The sequence below is a fragment of the Branchiostoma lanceolatum genome, chromosome 7 (genome assembly GCF_035083965.1).
Source record: "Branchiostoma lanceolatum isolate klBraLanc5 chromosome 7, klBraLanc5.hap2, whole genome shotgun sequence".
In the NCBI taxonomy this organism is placed as follows: domain Eukaryota; kingdom Metazoa; phylum Chordata; class Leptocardii; order Amphioxiformes; family Branchiostomatidae; genus Branchiostoma; species Branchiostoma lanceolatum.
Window position 1 is genome coordinate 16,439,940 of NC_089728.1, and position 18,918 is coordinate 16,458,857.

At 41.1% G+C, this 18,918-nt stretch overlaps 2 protein-coding genes and 1 long non-coding RNA gene across 3 annotated transcripts; 1 reads left to right on the plus strand and 2 right to left on the minus strand.

The window, feature by feature from the left end:
- Window positions 1-4,007: 4,007 nt before the first annotated feature.
- LOC136437916 (uncharacterized) lies at window positions 4,008-6,161 on the minus strand. Its single transcript, XM_066432495.1, has 3 exons — window positions 6,032-6,161; window positions 5,612-5,716; window positions 4,008-5,273 (listed from the first exon to the last, which is right to left on the minus strand). Exons 2-3 carry the CDS (start codon window positions 5,650-5,652, stop codon window positions 4,847-4,849), a joined length of 468 nt encoding a protein of 155 aa, XP_066288592.1. The 5' UTR covers window positions 5,653-5,716; window positions 6,032-6,161; the 3' UTR covers window positions 4,008-4,846.
- A 2,749-nt stretch (window positions 6,162-8,910) lies between these two features.
- LOC136438530 (uncharacterized) lies at window positions 8,911-10,724 on the minus strand. The gene is made up of 3 exons (XR_010756445.1): window positions 9,460-10,724; window positions 9,154-9,343; window positions 8,911-8,999 (listed from the first exon to the last, which is right to left on the minus strand). It is a non-coding gene; the product is annotated as an uncharacterized lncRNA (long non-coding RNA).
- A 1,744-nt stretch (window positions 10,725-12,468) lies between these two features.
- LOC136437917 (alpha-N-acetyl-neuraminyl-2,3-beta-galactosyl-1,3-N-acetyl-galactosaminide alpha-2,6-sialyltransferase-like) lies at window positions 12,469-18,042 on the plus strand. The gene is made up of 5 exons (XM_066432496.1): window positions 12,469-12,981; window positions 14,387-14,656; window positions 15,181-15,590; window positions 15,906-16,019; window positions 17,256-18,042. The coding sequence occupies exons 1-5, from the start codon at window positions 12,955-12,957 to the stop codon at window positions 17,458-17,460; spliced, it is 1,026 nt and encodes a 341-aa protein (XP_066288593.1). The 5' UTR covers window positions 12,469-12,954; the 3' UTR covers window positions 17,461-18,042.
- Window positions 18,043-18,918: the final 876 nt, after the last annotated feature.

Here is an 18,918-nt window from a genome sequence, read left to right on the forward strand (position 1 = left end):
GCACCATTCTGTGACTTTGTATGTTATTGTGTAGACACACATAATGAGCGAATTTACCCTTATAGTGCTCTTAAAGCGCTAGAAACCTGACCGAAGAGTGATTTTTTTGCCAAATAAAGTCATTGAGACTGAAAATTTGTTTGATTAATAAAACATACAAGTGAAACAGACAATGAAGACTAAGGTAGGTCTACAATAAGGTTCTTATACTAACAATAACAAATGGTTACGTTTGATTTACTATAACTGCTACCGGATTTTTTTAATTGATTTTTGTTTACCGATGTTGTTTGAAAGCTGGAAATTAGATATATTGAATATTGTTTTAATGGTCATTTCAAATTACTGACAAGGAGAACTACAACTACAGCAAATTATTTGGATAGGTGGCAAGAAGTCGTCATGGTCAGCTTATGGTGCCATCAAACTAAGGATGGATAGGCTGGCGTTTCATGGTATCTTCGTAATAACTCATAAAACATCTGCCTATGGAATAGCAGTCACAAAACATAAAGATCAATTAAGGTTTTTCGATACAAACAACGTCATCCACGACGGTGATGACACTTCTCTTAAGGTAACTGGTATACTACTACGCTTTATTGTCCCTGTTGCAAACCAATTATCAAAGGAGGCGTAGGAAGCTCTGGTTAAGTTCACCCAGTAAATTATGGCTGAACACCATGTAGATAAGGGGGCCGTACTACAACGGAGGCATCAACTCACAATGCACATTACCAAAACGACTCACCCAATGTTGATTTATAAACAGTTCCGTCCAAACTGCGGTGCTTATTTTGCAAGAAAAGACAAAGACAGAAGCCTGACCACTAGACAGGTGCAGGAAGATGTGGTTGAGAAGGAGACGTTAGAGCATTTTCTCTACCTGTATCAGCCGTTGTGAGAAGCTTAACCAGAACTGCATTTGCCACTGAACATACCACAACAGGAAGCTGACTGCCTTAAAGCCACAACTCTCGTCAACACATGGGACATTAAGCCTTTTGTTTCTTTTTCTTGTGTCAGTAATAAGCGGTTCAGGCATGCAAACGATTAGAGAAACTATTGCGTTTAAGCCGTCCGACTTGATGATGATGAAATGTCAGGTTTTCCGAGAACATTTTATGGCTAGTAAAATATTCAAACGATAAAAAAAGGCGAAAGCAATTGCTGATTCTGTCCCTCTCCTTCAAGTGATAATGACAATGCTTTCTGAAAATACGTTCTCCTGGGTAGTACACAAGGATAGAAGTTACTGAGTGTTGTGCCACTTATGGCGGGAACTGATCTGCCAATCATCCGGAAGCAGTATGTTGATTGGTCCTTTCCCAAAACGCAACATATGGCCGACAAAACTTGAGATTTCAACTTAACATCCTTGTAACAGTTTCTTTTCTGTGAGAAAATATTGATACGAGACTCTATACTGATATTACAATGTAAATATTATAGTCATTCATAGTCATTTGTTTTTGTGTGGAGTGGAAGGTGAATTCATTTCTACATGTCTGAACTAGGGAGCTCTGTGATGATCCCGGGTCTATTCCCACGGGCGGGAACACTTGTAACACGATACGATCTTTCCTTCTCACGTCTCATTCTTCTCACCCTGACGCCTTTAGGCCAATGGCCCGTAAGTTGTGGGCCTCATGGTGAACTCTCTCCATACTGATCTATTCTCAGTCATTTTCTTCACTACTTGGAAGTTTGGTTCTTCTCTTCTGGTAATATCAACGATTTGGTCTAGCCAACTCTTTCTTGGTCTGCCTGCTGGCCTTTTCTTTTTAGGCGTCCAGTTGAGGATTCTTTTTACATCTCTGTCCTCTGGCATTCTGTACAGGTGTCCAAACCACCTCAGTTGATTTCTTTCAACTAATGCCAGTATGGTCTCTGGTATGTTCTTCTCCTTTAAGAGGGGGTACAGGGCACATAAATTTTTGGTGAATTTGGCAATCCTGTTGTTGATTTCCTCTTCAGTCATATCAGCTGATGTCTTTTCTGGCAGGTAAAAATAATCTTAGCATGTCACCCAAGTCTGTCAAAAATCACAGTCTGGTTTACTGACCACATAAACAAGTGAATCAGAAAGGAAAACGGACTGACGGACGATTGAACTCCAATAATCGTTCATGCAAGCCCATTGTTGTGATTTAGTTGGAGCATTGTATCTTGAAGGGTTTGATATAGAGATTATCATGTTCTCATACGATATTTCGCCATCTACTGTGCAAGTAGGTCAGTGTATATGATGATGATTCACTGTGTTCTGCGGCTCAGAAGTTGTGGAAACGACCTCTGGCTGCATTCAGTCTTTCTTCATTTCTTTCCGCTGTGCCTTCTTTCCTGCGAGCTACCGTAGCTCTCTGAGTTTCTTTGCTGTTCTTAGGTCTCAAATTCCTTTTTTCTTGAGGTCTGTTTTAAGGACACTTAGTAGGTTTGTGCAATGTCTTCCTTTCCTGGCCTTGTATATGGCCTTGTCTTTATTTTCCTCTCGCTGCCTGCATGGGGTTTTCCCCGTACTTTCCTCGTCAGATTGATAACTATATTGGTTCGAGTTAAGTAGAATAGGTGAAATTTATAAAAGTAAGTTGGAGTGATAAATTCAGCTCATGTAGTTCCCAAGATAATTATTACCCCTCTATATTATTTAAAAAAAAAATAGGAACGCTGTCCAATCATCGGAGAGAAAAAGACAACAGCTTCGCAGCCTGTTCATCCCAAATTATGACAGGCCGTCCATGATAAACAGTGTTCGTCCGAAATACCCTCTACTGTTTATTCTGCTACATTGTCAACTCCTTTATCATCACCTTGTTGGTATTGGAGTTGCTTCAAAGGCATTCAGTTCTCTCCCATAGTTGTACCTCACCTCACCTAGTCCCATCCTCAACTTGAGGGTCGGGGACCATGGTCGCTTTCAGCACGAGCTTTCTCCATTCTGCCCCGTCCTTCGCCCTCTGGGTACATTCTGCAAGTGACCGCCCATTCCACTCCTTTATGTCATCTCCCCATCTCCTGCGTGGCTTCCCTCTGCTTCTGTTGCCACAGATCTTCCCTTGCAGGATGTGGGTTGAGATGTTCTGTGCTCGGATGACGTGGCCAAAGTACTGCAGCTTCCTTCTCTTTACCACGTTTAATGTTCATAGTTGTAAGTTGTACTCAATTGATGTAAATTACATTACTTTGTGTTTTTCGTATACTTTTTCATCCATTGCGCAAGTGGAGAGCTAACAGATTATCAATGGGTTACTCATATCTTGAAAAAAACACGCATGTGTATATTACTTTACAACTTTGGGGGGGGGGGGAATAGCGATCAAGAAATAGAAGAAAATGTGAGTTTGTAAAAGACTGAAACCATCAAAATATATTCCGGCATGACCGAACTTTCTACCCTGCTATGAAAGCAAAAAAACATATAGGCAGACATGATGGAGAAGACACCATCTTTCATTGTTTTCGCTGTCTATGCTGTGTTCCGTGGCGACGCACCCACATTGAATGTGGAAAATAACAGCAATAAAATTACAATGATCAACAAGCTGTATTTTTGTAAGATCGTGTTACTTAATTAATGTGACAATTTGTTGTACGTGTTATATTTTACATACTGTTTGATATTCTTGCCAAGAGACGCATAGATATTTTTTTACAAGATCTTCAGTTCCTCCTAGTTTTATTTCTTCTACGTCTAACTTGCTTTGCCCGGCTACTCATTACAAGTTCTTGAGGGTTTTTTAAATCTTTTCCATTTTCCGCTCTTAATTTTCTAATTCCATTTCTCTAATTCCAATTCTCCCTTGGACACACACATCATGAATGAAATTACTAAAGATCACCAATACAGGCATTAGCCCATGGTTCATTTTATACTACCCAACTTCTATTGATTAAGTAACTAAGCTAATCAAATCAAAACCCAAGTGCTTCTACAGCCACGGGAAGAAACAAAACCCAGTTGGCTTTGTAGCAGAAGGAATAGGCTTTCATTCCATACACAGTTCGTAATAATTCCCTGGAAGAGACAGTACCTAGACTTGAGGGTGCGCAGCCTCCAATTGAAACCCCAAATAAACTGGGGTGAGCTCCCTTAACTTGAAATTCTAATTCTTTATTACTTAGGATCATGTAGCTTTGAAACATGCAACAAACACAGTGTATGGGGCACCTGTCGCGTAAATATGTACATTGCTTTACACGTGCATCTGCTGCTTGTCAGCAAAGGGGCTCACCTGCCCACCAACAAGGTTATGCTATGCGGCGCCTCCCGCTTCCACATTAACCCAAAACATTACGCTCTCATCGTAACTACATCCACCCCCTCTTCAAACAACTCTACTTAGTGGATTTAGCCTTCAACAAAGAAGCCCTTGCCTTTTTCTCTGACCCGCTCTAAAGGGTTTCAGAGCAATGAAAGCTCAACAGAAGTCAGTCCCCATTATTGTGAGCCAAGCAAAGGCAGTTATTTTTGTCCGTCAAGCGCTGTTTTTGACGGAAAAGTTCGAAATAAAACAGGGGGCGGGGCTTCGGGGTCGGTCTATTTTATCGGCCAGTACAATGTGAGAACAAGGAATACAGCATAGCCTTGGATACAGTCTTCATAGCACATGTATTGTGTCAATTTCGCACAATTTTCTTGTGACCGGCCACATGGACATTGCTTTAAAATGAAAATAGAATATTTCTCTGATAAAATTGTTCATATAAATATATATATACAATGATACATTTTTGATAAAACCATACATGACGTTGATAATATATATCTCCTTCTTTAGCAATAAGACCTACTGCCACAGCACATTAAGACATGTAAAAGTATCTCATTCTGCATTTCTTCTCAAATCTAAAACTGCTTATCTTTCTTCAATGCCCCTTCAAAAAGCATACAGAAGGTGCTAAGTAGCGTCTTGTCCTTGCGAGCTAAAGAAGTTGAGGGAATATTTCCATGAATAGCAACGCACAGGACCGATGCTTTGATCATCTTCTCCGTAACTGCCACGACCTGCCTTGCCTTTTTAAGAAGAGACAGACGAAGTCCTCTCTTTTTTCCTCTCCTGCAAGCCGGGAAATATCCAGGTACACTATCTTCTTCCTCCTCCTCCACTGTTTCAGGAGGGCTACAGGCCAGTAAGCACCCAGGAATACTCTCTTCATCCTCCTCATCATCACATGAAGAGTAAGACTGTTGCTGTTCCGGATCAGAGATCAACATCTCTTCCTCCTCAGACATCAGTGTCTGTTGTAGCTGTGCTTTCAGCATCTTGTTTTCACTGCAGGGCAGCAGAAAATACAATATAATCATCTCTACTAACTATGAAGTCTTCAAATTTCTAATCAATTCCGGATTTTGCACAAGGAGAAGTATCAAACCAATTATTATCATAGCTTTCTTTAGAACAGCAGTAAAATATTGTAAGAATGAAAGGTGAGAACGATGAAAGCATGATTTAGAAGTTCTTCAAGTGCATGTATCTAAAACCATCTTGAAGAAGACCAAAATTGGGTCAAATTACACCAGGACACAAGCAGGACAGGGGAAAATTGTCCTTTATTGTTCTATATTTATATTCATGAAAAAAAAAACGCAGTCAAACTTAAGGTAACTCACCTCCTCTGTTCCTCCAACAGGAACTCCAGCTCTGCAATCATGAATAAGAACTCGTCTGCCTCCACAGCTGAGATGTGTGATCGTGCTTCATCTCGACTTCCGAAACTGGAAATCATTCAAACATCAAATGTAAACTCGCAATAATCTTACATTACAAGCTGTTTAAGGTATTATTTCTTCTGAAACCGCTCCAACGGTCACTTCCACACTGAAATCATATTAGACTGGCCCCTAGATATTAGGTCATAACATTTACTTCCCTCATTATTACAGGAATCAAATACTGTAAATGCATTTAATTAAGTTCACATGGTTTCTATTTCACAGTTGGGAGAAAAGTTGGCAAAGTCTAGTTGGACTTATATGAGCTATGACCCAGTGTGTGCTCAAAAAATACACTTTTCAAAAAGTTAAACAAACCTGTTTCGTTTAGGAGGTACAGGTACATTGCCTACCGCCAGTTGGTCCGATTGTGCTGGGGGTGGCTTGGAGAAGGGTTTAGAGTTGTCCTCCCTGCCTGTGCAGTGACCAAGATCAGGGAGACTTTTCCTTCAGAATCAGAACAGTATGTTGGGTTCAGGTACCCACCTTTGGATTAACCAAACAATTTTTGCACTATGCAGTCTCACTCACCATCAGTACAGACTCAGCCAGAGTGCAACCAATGTGTTATTCCTAGTATGCTAAAAAGTCTAGTCTATACAAGAATGTACAAAGTCAAATGTTATAGTTACATGTAGAATTGCATGTTGGCAAAGAGTTTACGTTCCGAGTTTTTGTGAACCCCCTTTGTAAAAGTTGCACATTCAGAATATGTATTATACAGTCATGCAAATCTAAAAATAGCATGCATGTTGGATGTGTTGCACGTATTTCAAGCCTTATACTCTATGGAAATTCTGTAAACTACAGTAGAATCCTCTTATTTGCATAACTGATTCGTCAGTGCATTTTATGCAATAATAAGGAGTAGTCCATTAACCCTAGGGGACAAAATGAGCACCACTGGGGGGTGGGGTGGTATTACCAGGATGGCACTAAAGTAAAGAAAACACACAAACTTTGTGTGAAATTCACTCACTTTCGTAACATATTGAATTCATAAGCATATCATCAGTTTATTTACACATGTTGATTGCCAAGGATGGCAAACTTAGCGAAAAATTTGCAATCCTATTCTTCTTTATCCTATCACAGCAAATGACAATGGAGTCATTATACTACTAGTAAGTAGCTGTCTCAAAACACAACAACAGTTCCTATTGTATATTGTCTTACCGTAGAAACTATCCATACACGATTTACATTGGCACTCTTTTATGCAAATAGCAGGAGTATGCGAAAATGGTTTATTCAATTATGCCATTTCATCTAACGGAGTGATTGGGAAACGGTTAGGGTTTTAAGAATTTTATGCATATCCCAGAAATATGCCATCAACAGTAATGCAAATAGCTGGAATCTACTGTATTTACAAATGTTCATAAAGAACAATTCAGTAACACTAACAGGTATTATCTAGGATATGATACATTCAGTTTTAACATTCAAACAAGTTAATTGAGGTCAAGTCCAAATCTGGTCCGGTGGGCTGCTACTGCTACTGCTTTTTCTGGTCTCTGGAAAGCACTTGCCAGTGTTGGCGGTGCCTCCGCCTCATAGGGCTCCTCTCCTACCTCACACCTTCTAACTGTTTCAGTTCACATAGTCTGTATTTCACAGAGATAGAAGAATTGGACAGCAGCATTAGTCTCGGATATTCATTTTTTAAGTGCTTAAAAGGGACATTGAATGGGTAAGCAAATAAAGAGTGACCTAACCAGTCCCCATTAATCACAAACAATGTTTGCAATAACAATCAATTTTGAATAGTCCTTACCGAATGTACAGTCTGGGTGTACGTCCTGAACGGTGCAGGTGGTCTTGAATTTCTTGTACCGCAGCTTATGTACCTTGTCACCCTCTCTGGTCTCCAACTGTGGCCGACCGCAGTTCTCATTGTGGTGCAGTACTGCTAAGTACAACCTATGACACAAGTAAAGGTACACTTTGACATACAATATAAAAAGGAACAGGTAATAGAAAATATATAACATTTGAGGCTCTAGAAGGTGTAAGTGTCTCTAAATTCTCCTTGCTTGAACCTGTTGATTTCAGAATGGTACTCACCTTGTCAACATACCCCAATATGAGAAAGAAGCCCATTTGGGTGCAAAGTGGTTCACCAAACTGTGGAAGCCTTCCAGTGTTGCAGTTTGGTATTTTGGGTGACAGCTTCTTGATGTCCCTTAGCAGACAGGCTTTGTTGACAATGGGACCTAACTTAGCACTTGCCTTGGTGACTAAAACAGAAAAAAAAAACAGTGAAAGAAATATTGATGCTAATACAACATTTTTGTGCTTCTTCAGACTTTTGAAAAGTAATATGATATGATGAACCAGTAAATGTACCTTCATTATGTAACATTAAATTTAAAGGACCATCACATCGGATAACAGTCTTACTTGGTTGAAGCCACTGTCTCCTTCCCAAAGCACCATGGTCACGCCGGGGGGACAGATCATGAATGTTGTGTAGATGGCTCTCAAGGGAGGACCAATTGGCAGCCACAAGGTCACCAGGACCGTCCCTAGTGGAGGTTGCCGCCCAGTACAGGTGCACGCTCGTACCCAGCGCCCCGGAGAAGCCATAGGTTTAAATCGTGGGCTTAGAAATAAATTTATGTCAGATCAAGCTCAACAAAATCAAACTTTCTAGAATTCACAGCTGTCTGTTTTCTTTTGTTTTCTTTGTTCTTGATAGATCCTCAGAATAGTTATGTGTGCACGCCAGAATTAGTACGCCAGAATGGGCGATCTTCTACAGTTAACCGTTATTTCTTCTAACTAGCACGGCCTAAAACAAGACGCAAGTTGACGATTTTGGGGGGTAAAATGCTGTACAATGGTGATACGTTCTGAGAAACGAAGATTTACAAAGTACCTTATTGTTGGCGCTGTTAAGATACCCCGTCACAAAGGGGAGTTATGTCACGGAAAGGATTTAGCCACGGAAGGGAGTTTGCTACGGAAGGGAGTTTGGCATTCTCCCCGCCAATAATCAACACGTTCCCGGGACAGGTTGCTTCTCCCAGCATGCTATTGGCGGAAAATACGATCTCTTTCCCAGGACCGTCAGTGTGACGAACCCAGGCGCCGCGCCACTTAGCGCTCATGCGTATAATGTATTCCAGAAAAGACTCGTACACGCATTCAGTGTTGGAATAGTGCTGTTTATTAGGACGCTGCGGAGGAGCGTGGTACAGGTGGTTTATGACGGACTGGATCCAGCCGCTAATGATGGCGCAATCCTTCTCCCTTACAAGGGCTGTGAGTTTTTTCCTGATTCCTGGTAGTGGAAGTATATGAAAAATACCACTGTTAAAATATGTCTATGTATTGTACATAAAAGTAACTAGTTTGTGTTGCTTGTTTATTTAATCCTAATCAAAAGCCTCATAAATGATTTGTAGCTAGCCTAGAAGATTATTGAAAATGCTAACCTTTAGCAATATGCCAGATGTCATACAAATGACGTGTAGCAGGTATATTCTCACGGATCCATTTGGCCACTTGCAGGTGACGATCAGTTACTATTAGGGAAATCTGTAAGTTCCTGGTGCCTAGGAATGTCACTGCTCTCATCAAACCTTCCTTCTCCATGTTGTTCCTGCCACCAGCCACTTCATTGCTCTATGAAAAGACATATATAATTAACAGATTGACTGTATATTCTACATTGATTACATTATTTAAAGACATACCCATAAGATACTTATGATGAGTGGAAGCCATTAATCAAAGCTTACCTGAACCAAATGAATGGTGAGAATCCTACTGGTCCTCAAGTCCATCATTGTATAGGCACCATACTTGGTTCTTCCAGCAGAGGACACCGTTCTTCCAGCGGACGACACCGGTGTTCCACCGGCACTACCAGCCGCCGCCGAGCTAGGCTTGGCATCAGAAACGTCAGGGAAGGCCGTGGACTTGAGCTGTGCCCGCTTGGTACATCCAAACCTACATTCAAGAGGGCTACCGAGAAACTGCCCTGCAGAGAAGTGCGCACTGCACAGGTATGGGCAGGCGCCAGCGGTCCAGTTAGCCCTCCGCCTCCCCACATACTTCTCCCATACGCGGCGACGCCGGGGACTCTTTGGAAACTCATGTATACGTAGACTAAACCCTAACTTATGAGTGTTACCGCACCCAAAAGCTACACAACGTTTGCCCATAACGAAAAGGAAATCACACCATGGCGGAAAAAAGGGAAGAAAAATAAATAGACACTGTGACAGAGATACACATCAGCTTAAATCCCCGTAGTATGCCAGCTTTAAATGCTATTTCCCCGGTCAAAATCACATGATTCCTAGAAAAAGCAATGAATCTGATAGTATTATACCTTGCTAAAAAATATTATCCAAGGCTATTTGACCTTAGAATGATCATATTTTAGCAAGAGCAATTTTTGACGGAAAATAAGAAAAAAATCACTTTTTGATGTTTTGGCCCCAAATAAAACACGATATCGTCAAATTAGACAAAATAGCCTTGGACAGATTAATTTCAATTGTAAGTACTCCTATGTCGTAAAATTTCAAGGTTAAAGTCCCTGCCCCCGCTGGGGAATTCACAGATCAATGTACAGCAGTATTTTTTTAAACAAAATCTTTGTTTTTAACCCAAAAATATATGAGATTGAAAATTTTATTGTCCTGATATTCTAAATATTTGTTATTTCCATCATCTGGTCAATTTTTTTTCCAAAAATAGATAGATACATCAAAAGTTACGTACAAATAACTGCTAACCTAGCCAACCCCCAGGTGTCACAGGCCTTAAATGGGCTGAGAAAATGATCATACGTACACGTGTGAGAATTGTGTGTTTTGAAGTCTCGTGCCAGACTTCTTACTTTGACCTGTGTGAATAGTTCGAAGAAGACAGTCACACAAATACAGTCTACTTCTAAACACTACCAGGGTTCCACAACCCCAGACCAGATTATTAAATCCCTAATGTTAGATCTGTTGAAACAACTAATATGATTAAAGCATCTCCTCCTAAATTATGTGAGGCATGTTTTGGACCGTACACGATCCCAGTATTCATGTTTTTGGCCACGCCTCAGGGGCGAGCCAAATTTTTACTATATTGTGTGCAGATTGCAAGAATTCTAGGAATTGTACAGGAATGTAAAAGTTTATGGGACGATAACTCAAGAATGCCTCGATGTATTGTCTTCATATTTTGTAGGTGGGTAGGTCTATGGGAGACCTTGTAATGATTGGATTTTGGGCCCCCTAGCGACTTTCTATGGCACTGCAGGGGAACTTTTGCTTTTCGAATCTCATCTTCTGAACATGCTATAGTCATGATTTTTAAGTGGTGGATAGCTCTTTGTTAGGAAAATATGTCCTGTAGATTTGGACCCCCTAGCGGCTTTTTTTTGGAACTGCAGGAGCTGATTTTGACTCAAACTTTGAAAGAGAATAACGCAAGAAGGGGATGACGGATCATCATACTTTTTGGTGTGTAGATAGCTTAAGTGATGATTCACATAATCATATGCCAATTATGCAAATCAATATCTGATTTGCATAATTAATGAGGACAGTTAATAAATCAGCTGAATTGTATTATAGTACTCTCAAACACATGACATATGTAACTGAGAAAGAGATAGATATCGAGAGATATCAATTATGCAATTTGATACTTAATTTGCATAATTAATGACAAAATACTATAAATCCATAGTGGTAAATGATTGGGATTTTGCACCATTTGGAAGTTGAGTAAATGTGGCCACTATTAGACACAAATCTTGCATAGAGGGCCTCATTTACATAATTTATGAGGAAATGGTACGATATCTTTTTTTGTGAAAACAAAATTTTCATACATTGGACAACTTGTGTTATTTTGGTAGAGAAGGTGGTCGACTGATATGATTTATGAGAGGTCCTTATTTGCATGCGGGCTAAAAACGAAAACGTTAACAGAGACCACCGTCGCCATGGCAACATCTTTTTATGTTGCCAATCTTGTTATAATTCTTTTTTTTTAAATTTTGACAGATTTTATAAAAAGTTAGCAATGGAAATTTGCATCTACATTTGCGTTGCTCTTCGATGATTTCCACCCCACGTGCACATCAAAAGCGACCGGCCTGTCAATTATAATCAACATGCGAACTTCAAAGGGTGTAACTTTGCAACACTTACGTCGTGCATGCCGGCCGCAAACCTTATCAAACACTTATCCGACCTGTATAAAGGAGGTTATAATGAGAACCTCCATGGCGTGTAGCAAGGTAATGAATTTACCCTGAGGGCGTTTACCAACCTCCACTTGTGTAGTTGGACCGACGTTGCCCACCGCTGTACAATCATGTAGTATCACATGGTTAACGGCATGACCTGGCATAAGCAACTAACGTTACAAGGGGGAGGGCATTCTACGCAGCGGCATATCATGCTTGTTCAGTTTAGTTGCGAAATGAAATTCTTGTCCCAAGTTGTTTTTTTGGTGTGTGTGTGTGTGTGTGTGTATGAGCGTTGCATACATTTATGTCTCAGTGTAAAAGCAATTAATTTTGCATGACAATTGTTCATAAGGTCTCTAAAGGGATTCTATTGTTTTATCTCAGGCGTGCCAGCTTGCTAGATTTCAAGCTCTGGCTGTGGCAATATCTATGGTTTTTCATTGTTTGGAGAAGAGGGAGAAGAGGAAACGGAGCAAAAACAATATGTCTACTTCTGAAGTTCTGGGTAAACATAAAAATAAGAACTGATTTCTTATCTGATTTCTTATCTTATAATCATCCCTTCTTTTAAGGAAAGTGGGTCAGTACGTAAGCTATAAGCGCCCGGGGCGAGGGAAGAGGGGTAGTCGGACCAAATCGACATAGACAGGACAGTTCCTTCTAGTTGTAAGTGTAGCATGTCTACCAACAGTTACACTTACAAGCTCATAGTGTTCGACCGGGGCTCACATTTGATAACGGATAACCGGCAAACCGAGATTTGAACTGCGAGCAATAGCAGTTTGTAAACTAGTTGTGCTACCCTTCGTCTGATACAGGAGTCAACCGTGTCACGCTAATTGCCACTTGTCGCATAGTCTCTACCAGACTAACCACGCCAGGGTTTCACTTGCAGGCTCCTAAACGGGTGAAATGTGATCTTCACTGTGGACTGACACTACTGGCTAATTTTTCCTTCTTCGGCCGAATTCTACGATTCATACGCCCGGAAGTGGGCCTAGTGGAGGCTACTTGTCGCATACCATTCGCCATTATGGGTCAGTGTTCTAACTACAATAAGGTGAGTACCCATTCTAACAAGTCAGCACTAACGCGTTCAGTCAATGTAGGGTAGATTTTAGGTTTGTTTTATAGGTTGGAGGCCGCTCAGATGTGGGCTCCACACGGACACTGAGTCCTTCCCAATACAACCACGGTTGACCATTCCGCAGGTCACCAATCTTTCCCAGGGTTGTAGGCTAGGCTTTCTTGGTTCCGTGAGCTTCAACTCCCGCCAGGTAAACTAAGCTCATCCGGTGATTTTTCTATTACTTCTTGTCGGAATCAATAAACGGGACCTCTGTTAGGAAGCTGTAAAGCAAAACTTTCTCGGGAGGGAGGGGGGTAGGGGGCTTGTTACCATGATGGCGAAGCGCTGGTCTGTTTAAGCCCTCAGGCTTATACAGTCTACTGATTCTAGGTCAACTGGGGAAGTGATTGCATATTCTGTCCAGTGGTCCGGTGTCAAGCCAAGTTTCTGAGCTTCCCAAATATGCGAGAGGTCAGCTACTGCACCTGAGCACGACATTTTTGGGAGATTCCATTCCATTATGGGCGAAAGAAGTAATCAAAGTGCAAAAGATTCATGGGACGTGATAATGTTCAAGCATAATTCTAACCCTAACCATATTATAAACTCTGACTCTAGCCCCAAACCCCTTCCCTATAAATCCTTTCATAACCCTAGCCCTAATCTTAACCCTAATCCTACCTGTAAATCTTGCCCTGTCCCCATCCACCTCAGCCGTAACTCCCCACAGGCGCTCCTCTCACGTATACTGGAATCCCCCAAAAGTGCCGTGCTCAGGTGCAGTAGCTGACCTCTCACGCAGTTGGCAGCTCAAGGATTTGGCTCTACACCGGGTGCCTATACGTGATACGTACCGATCACAAAAAAGGAAACTACCACTTTAAACTATAAATGAGTACGTACTGGTAAAGGCATGGCAACTATTAAGGATATATAGCATTCTGCTTAGCCATGCTCAGAACTGGGGTTTTAAGAAAAACAAAGTTTCAGTTATCTTTTTTATTGTAAGGACAACTGGTAGAAACCCCCTCCCCCAACAAAACCTTCGTTTATTATCTCCATGAAAAATGGAGATATTGTTTTGGGTGTGTCTGTGTGTGTGTTTGTCTGTCTGTTTGTGTTTCCGCACTACTGTAGTCAGCATAACTCAGGAACCTCTTGATGGATTACGATGATATTTGGTATGTGGGCAGGTGTTGTGAAGCCGAAGTTCAAGGTTGATTTTGGGCCCCCTGGTATGTGACCTTGGTACTGCAGCGGAACTTCAATTTTTGTATCTTTTGACCTGGTTTGTACTGTCTTCAGGATCGACAGCAATTTGTTCTAGTTTCTTTGTTCGTTTCTGATGACGATTCCATGTGGTCCAATCTCGTTTTATTTTGCCCTCCATACATAGGGCAAAACACCTTTCCTGATTGGAATAGCCGTGGGATTCACGCTCTCCCACTTTGTGTACTTCCCCACGTACCGGTATCTCGGGGACCTGAAACCCCAGCCGCCGTGTCGTCCTGCACCGAGTACAGGACTTTCACGACGAACAGAAGTCCCGACCAACGTCCCGAACAGGACCACCAGTCCTACCGCACCGCCTGGTCCGGTCCATCCGTCACCGTTCAATGTCACCAACCCGCTCAGTGGATACGTCAACGTGTTGAAAGATAGAGAGGTGAATCTTTCTGCATGCTACTGTCTCAGCATTTGGTGAAGTGAACAGTTTTGTTACCTCAATGAAAAGCGGAGGTATAGTTCTGGGCTCTTTTTGTCTGTTGTTTGTGTATGTATGTATGTGTTTCTGCAAGTATAAATTAAGTATGGCATATGGATTGTTATGATATTCGGCTTGTGCGTAGGTGTTGTAAACAGAAAGGTCAAGGTCGAGTGTATGGCCTCCTGGCGGCTAACCTTGGTAATGCAGCATAATTTTCGGCTTTCGTATGTTTTTCCCTGGACATGCTGTGCACGAAGTCTTGATTTTTCGTTGACAGATAGCCTGTAATGTAAGGTAGAAGTGGTAAAAGTTTCTACGTCGACTAAAAAGTGTTGGCCACAATAATGTGAAGTTTGGTGGATATTGCTAAATGATGACATACTACATGATTATGCCCCGAAATTTGATTTGTGCACCTTATTTCTGTGTGAGGCCGAGGACTTATTGATCACTCCTCGTATATCTATTGTGTTATTCCCCAGGCATTGAGGCTTCACTGCGGTGTGTGTGCTCTTGTGTCCACTTCTGGTCATGTCCTGAACCACACGGCCGGAGCAGAAATTGACCAGGCCGAGTGTGTGATACGCATGAACCATTCTCCTGTAACCGGCTTTGAAAAGCACGTCGGAACAAGAACTACAGTCCGCGTAGCAACACACAGTAGCTTCAAGTTCGCCTTTAAGGAAATCACGCAAATCATCTCGAAAGAAAACCGGTCTAAACTGGTAGTATGGGGTCCAGACGATACCATGAGGACAAACGGAAAGGGGGGGACGTACAACCATTTATTCAATCTGACAAAGGTTTCCAAGGACGTGGAGTTTTACTTCTTGTCACCAGAAAGAATGCATTATTCCCACAAACTGTTTGATAACGAGACCGGGTTACAGAGGTAAGTAAGCCCTATGATAAGGAGTTTCACGACTCAAAGTACGCATGAACAGCAAAATGCATTGTGGGTAATATGTGAGGGTAAACATGTTCTTGTCTTCAGTATTGGTTTAATTTGCATAACAATGGACCTTTTTTGATGTTTCTTTAAATCTGTGCAATTTCTGTTTGTGCGTGTATTTGTTTCATGTGTATTTTTATGAATGTTGATAATTATGTGTATTTGTGTACTCGTAAACAGCAAATAAAGTAAGCAAAATAAGATATCATCGTCATCATCTTTATCAAATATTCTTCTTGTTTTTCTGGACTTTAGACGTGTCAATGGTGGCTTGATCTGGCTGAGTACAGGCTGGTTCACGATGATCCTGGCTACAGAGATGTGTGATCAGGTCAAGGTGTACGGCATGAGCAATGGGGAGAACTGCAGGTCAGGCGGGTTTCTAATGATAATAATAATAGCAATAATGGTTTATTGGTCAGAAATCACCCGTGCAATGGCAGCCAGTGCTGAATTGCTGCATGTTTACAATCACATAATACACAACAGATACATATTTGCTCCACACTTGCACTTTAAGGAACTGTCGCAAGGGTCTGGGCGGCTGCAGGTGACCTCAATACGACCTTCCCAAACAGAGGTCAGGTACCCATTCACACCTGGGTGGAGTGAGGTCTTTCCCAAAGGGCACAACATCGGGGCATATCGGGGTTTCGAACCCGGGACCGCTCGGTTCTGGGCGAAACACCCTACCGATTGCGCCACACAGTGCCACCATAAATATGTATTCTATATGGGAGGGTATCAGCCACTCGGTGGAGCTCCTGGTTCCAATTCTAGCCAATTCCAATTTCAATTCTGGTTCCAATTCTAGCCAATTCCAATTTCAATTCCGGGTAACCCCGGGTCAATCCTGGGTAGGGCATTACGGTTGGGCATGCACTCGTCTTTCAGAAGGGACGTAAAATGGGGGGTCCCGTGTTAGAGGAAGTGCCTCTATCGCGTTAAAGGGGAAATGATAGCGACCCCTCCTTGTAAATAAACTACTGAACGAAAAACGAGCGAACGATTTTATGTGATTGGTTGACATTTTTACGTGGGTGTATTGCGGTCAAACTTGTACCACTGACCTCGTCTGCCTGGCCACCTGGCCATTGAGATAACTTCCAGGTGGTCATTTAAATAAGTTTTCACATTGTCCCAAATCAAGTCTACTGTGGTCTTTCGGGAAAACATACACTTTTTTGCAAATCTATGGGGTCTTTGGCGTAATTTTGGCGTTCAAACGACCCGGAAGCGTGCCGAGAGTAGTGTGGGTTTTCATGTATAAAGCTAGCCCACTCATTTAGTATTTTTCACGTCAAAATAAAAACAAAACTCCCGCTAAAGAGAACCCTGCAACATTTTAGATCCTAGCGATTACGTTTTTGATCAAAATATTTTATGGATACGTACGATGTCCATGCAATTTCAGCCGTGTGCTTCCGTTGGAATTGTTGTCGCAAGTTTAATCAAATTGTTTGTTTTATTGCGTGTTATGTACATAATTACATTGATAGCTTTTGTGATGAACTTATTGTGCATTATTAAAGAAAGTTGTAAGCAAAGACCAGCTTTTCTAAAAGCACATGTTTCGTTAACCACTGATGTTGTTATTGCTTGCAGGGATCCGAATGCCTACCCGGCGGCGTACCATTACTTTGACAGTGACAACATCACATACGCAGGGAAAGAGTGCGACGAGTATAACAAGATGGAGAAACGAGAAAAGGATGCACATCGCTTCTTCACGGAAAAGACAGTTTTTGAAAGATGGTCAAAATACCATAACATCACCTTCCACTTCCCTTCATGGAAACGTAAAGGATGACTTTAGTCTAAGACTAGTCTCTATACCTATACTCAGTGGGTCTAACACATGTGAGAATTACGTGTTTTGAAGTGTCGTGTCAGACGTCTTATTTTGACCTGTGTGAATGGTTTGAAGAAGACTGTCACACAAATGCAGTTTACTTCAAAACACTACCAGGGTTCCACAACCCCTAGACCTCAGACCAGATTGTTAGATCCCTAACGTTAGATCCGTTGAAACAACTACTATTTCCTCCTAAATCATGTGAGGCCTTGACTTCCACGATTTATGGTAATATTCACATTTACTTACCTTATATAGTACTGCAACTATTATCTTCTTAACCCTTCTTTGAAGACATTCTCGGCGACGCCGGCGTTTACTTTAAGGGAGGGCTGCTACGAAATTTTCAACATATAGGGGCCAGGTTCTTTTGCTGCAGAAACCGCATTTTTTAATATTTTTAATTATTAAACAACTGAAGAATACACGGGACACAAAGGTGATGTGCTCTAGCAGAAGCTAATATTAAACATCACCTGTATTGAAAATATGAATTACAACTTACATAGACAAATACAATAACAACAAGAGACCTCATATCTCCATGAACTATTCTGTTTATACAAATTACTCACACATTTACATAATATATGCTTGGTCATGAACACCTTTAACTAACTTACACATGTCGCAATTTTGATAGCACTATCATTTACCACTTAGATGAATTATGGCGCTTTCGCATTCATTATACAGATTTATTATTTGCATGATTGGTATCTGCTGATGCTCCACTTGCCATAAACTACACTCCACCCACATATGCAAACAAGTATATGAATTGGTTATATATGTTGACTTTAAGCATCCGGATGCACAAACACACTCAAAAAAATATCTCCATGATTTTTTATGGAGATTAAAAAAAAAATAAACAAATTCTTACACAAAGAGATGTTATCTTGTTAATCAATAACGGAGAAAGTGTCGCTGAAAAAATCTCAAGAATGTCTAGAAATGGGAATGAAACCTTCTTGGTTAGGTTTTTTAACAAACAAATTCTAGCACATTCTTGCGTCTTCGTAGCCAGGTTCAATCCTTCAGGACGACACGAATTTGTTTCTTCATGGGAGAAATAACATAAGAAAAAAACATAACTATAAGGATGATTTTTGTGTGTCCCATTGAGGAGATTTCCTTGGAAGATAGATATTTTTGTGTGGACAAAAACAAAGAAATAACTTAGCACTGCAAATAAAATACCTTCTTTGGCGAAATTTGCAATTAATATTTTACCTGTCAATGATTAGTCTGGAGAAAAAGGCGTAGACAATAAGGTAGATGAATTCGTCTGTGATTTGGTAAGGTTTTATTATCACTGACGTTGGTAACAAAATCCAATCTTCACCTCCTTCTGCAGAACATTTAGATTCTTTAGGATGTATACCAAGAATCAAACGTGAACATGCGCAG